Source organism: Nematolebias whitei, chromosome 2 (assembly GCF_014905685.2).
Source record: "Nematolebias whitei isolate Nwh7 chromosome 2, NemWhi1, whole genome shotgun sequence".
Taxonomy (NCBI): domain Eukaryota; kingdom Metazoa; phylum Chordata; class Actinopteri; order Cyprinodontiformes; family Rivulidae; genus Nematolebias; species Nematolebias whitei.
In genome coordinates, this window is record NC_056499.1 from 43,051,833 (window position 1) to 43,054,989 (window position 3,157).

General features: G+C 33.7%; 1 protein-coding gene across 1 annotated transcript in view; it reads left to right on the forward strand.

Annotated features, from left to right (window-relative positions):
* Positions 1-809, forward strand: part of LOC119430249 (guanylyl cyclase-activating protein 2) — a 4,497-nt gene extending 3,688 nt beyond the window's left edge. The window contains exons 3-4 of the mRNA XM_037697696.1: positions 377-485; positions 568-809. Of these exons, the coding sequence (XP_037553624.1) occupies positions 377-485; positions 568-695 (237 nt within the window). The 3' untranslated portion in view covers positions 696-809. The remainder of the gene's footprint in view (positions 1-376; positions 486-567) is intronic.
* The last annotated feature ends 2,348 nt before the right edge of the window (positions 810-3,157 follow it).

Sequence of the window (3,157 nt, forward strand, 5' to 3'; positions counted from 1 at the left end):
TTTTTTTTTTTTTTTTGCTTTGTTTTGTTTTTGTTTTTTTGAATGTCCAGAGGACCAGATTGAACTTTTTTGGATATATTTTAAATAATTTTTCCTTCTTAAAAGAAGCCCATGTTGGTAGGTTTGAGCAGTCTTTTGGGGAAAAGATCAGAATGTCATCGTAATACAGGCGGTGCTGTTATTTTAATGACCGGTATATTTTTGCTTAAAGAATATTACTACACTACTATTGATTGTATCGTCGCTATAAGAAGTTATACGTTCTGTGCAGTTGATGGGAGTCTTGTCTAAAAATAAAATAAACTGCGCAAATATTCTGGTAAAATTGGATTCATGTTCGAAATACAATTTGATGTATCTTCTTCCTTTTGTCCAGAGCATCTCTCGGATAAAAAAGCGATCAAAGACAGAAGTGAGTGAGCCACATCTTACAGTCGATGAGGTTGTGGATCGAATATTAGAAGCGGTTGATATTGACCATGATGGTGAGTGTTGAGTCTTTTGTTCTATGAGGAAAATATTAATGTAAGAGACAATAGCAATCTGGAATATCCTGTTCTTTTACAGGTACTGTCAGCATGGATGAATTTATTAAAGGTGCACAGCAGGACCCATGGGTGCTCAGTATGTTGAGGTTGGACATGAACCCTACTGGATGGTTACTGGCACAAAGGAGAAAAAGTGCATACTTCTGACGTCTTAAATCAACTTGGCCTTTGCCATGATAACAGAAGATAAACAATCATGGCTTCATCCGGCCAGATTATTTTTTTTAATAAATGTTTATTTTATTGATTTTTTAGTTTGTGGGCAGCAGTGGCTGAGTGGTTAGAGCAGTCGTCCTCCAATGCAAGAGTTGTGTGTTCGATTCCACCAGCAGTCACATACTGAAGTGTCTCTGGGCAAGACACTGAACCCCTCATTGCCTCCGATGTGTGTCCCATTGGTGTATGAATGTGATCTAAAGCACTGATTAGTCTTTGTATAGAGCTAGTAAAGTTCTGTATGAATGGGTAAATGAGGGCACAGATTGTAGTGTAAAGCGCTTTGAGTATCTTGATAAGGTAGAAAGGTGCTATAGGTACAGTCCATTTACCATTACTATTGATTTTAGAATGCAAAAAACACCCTCCCACCCTACCCCTCACAAATCAGATCAGCTACACAGATATGCATACACTAAACAGGCATTGACATCCTTTCAATGTAAGATATGAACTGTTGCCGAGTGTCCCAAAATCTCTCAACAGATCATATCAAAGTATATCTAAATTTTTCCAAATGAATATGACAGGTTTTCTCTTATCCAGTGTTCATATGCCGGGGGATGCGGATCCTTCCATCTGCATAAAATAAGTCTCCTGGCTAGAAAAGAGCCAAAATCAATCATATTCCTCTCATACTTGCTGAAGGATGCATTCACAAGGACCACACCAAACAATGAAATGAATGGTGACGGTAAAGTCCTGCCAGATTTTTTATACAAATTTGCAACACAACATATCTTCAATGATTCAGTGTCTCAACGAGTAGTTTTTATATTCACAAATTGTTTCAAAAAATCTACTTGGCCTTTTTTCTTTTTACTTTTAGTACTGTAAATACCATAAATACAAGAAGACTAAATGTTATCACTATTAATTTTATGATGGTAATCTTTGATTTTTGTTTTTGTTAAAGCTATGTTAATGACTATCAACATCAACCTTCCTGTTAATTTTTAATGGTTCATATTCAGTATGTGTTGCAACTATTCAGCCTTCTTTTTTATCAAGTGTCAAATGTGTTAATGTTTAATTCTTGTAATGTTTCTTATTTTATCTGTTGTTTTGTATTTATTTCTTGTTTTTGCTTTAATGTAACAAAATCATAATCTTTTGAAAATTCATGATGAAATTATACAAACGAAATTAAAACAATGCAACAAAAAACTGCATTCTTGTTGTTCAAGTTTTATTTTAAACTGAGCTAATTAAAAACACAGCTTTACCTTTTTCAACACGTAGATGAATGCCACTGCGTTATGCTTAACTCGATCTTAAATTTATCTTCATCAGTCAGATCAGATGTTTTGTTGACTTTATGAGTTTCATATTATTTCTACTGAATCAAAATGTATATATTATTAGTAATTGTTTTATCATCTTTAATGAACAGCATTCTAATAGAGCAATTAAAAATAGTTCATATATGTTTTGTTAATAAAACGGAAATCTTGCATAATGTGTGAACAAACAGCTTAAAAGAGGCACACTGTCACAAGAGAATGTTTCACATATACCTGTACAGGCACATCTAAAAAAAAAAAAGAATATTATGAAAAGTCCTTTATTTTGTCAATCATTTCAGAAAGTGAAACTCATATTTTACATAGATTCATTACAGAGCAAAATATTTCAAGTCTTTATTTCTTCTTATTTTGATTACTCAGGCTTACAAATAATGAAAAATTAAATTCAGTGTCTCAAAAGAATCTGAATATTACAATAGCCAACTTTTGGATATGCATGTGTAAAAAAACAATACTGAAGCACAATGTTTGTGCTATCAGTTGACTAAATTATTCCAGATAATCCATATGAAACAAGACCACTGCAGACTCAAGACGGGAGATTAGTCATGTGGATTACAGTTTCAAACTTAGCTTGCTTAAGTTCTTGGCTAGGAATAAGCTCCTTGGCTGGGGTCAAACATTGACCGAATAAGTTATCAGGGTTGACTCAGGTCTGGACCCCAGAGCTTTGAGGAGGAGTCAGTTATGGCACTGAGGTTGAACTCCAGGTCATAATGCACTTAATCCAGGCAGGTTTTTAGACACATTTTTTTGTTTGTTTTAGTTTTTGATTTCCTACATGCTAGGTAAAATATATATATAGTAATTTCACTAATTGCCTACACTTAGATTTATTAAAAAGTGGTTGTGAACCATGACTATAAGAACTAGGTCTTGAGATAGAATACAATATAGTAGATCAACATGACAAATGCTATTGATAAAACTGCTATGGAGTTACAGTCTGAATACGTTACTATCATTATTACAAACCATAAACCTGCTGAACAGGTAACGCTTTCCCTTTTTTTATACATCAAGTATAACCTCTGACCTATGGTGTAATTTTTTAGTCACTAATAAGAACCTGAAGATAAATGCCAA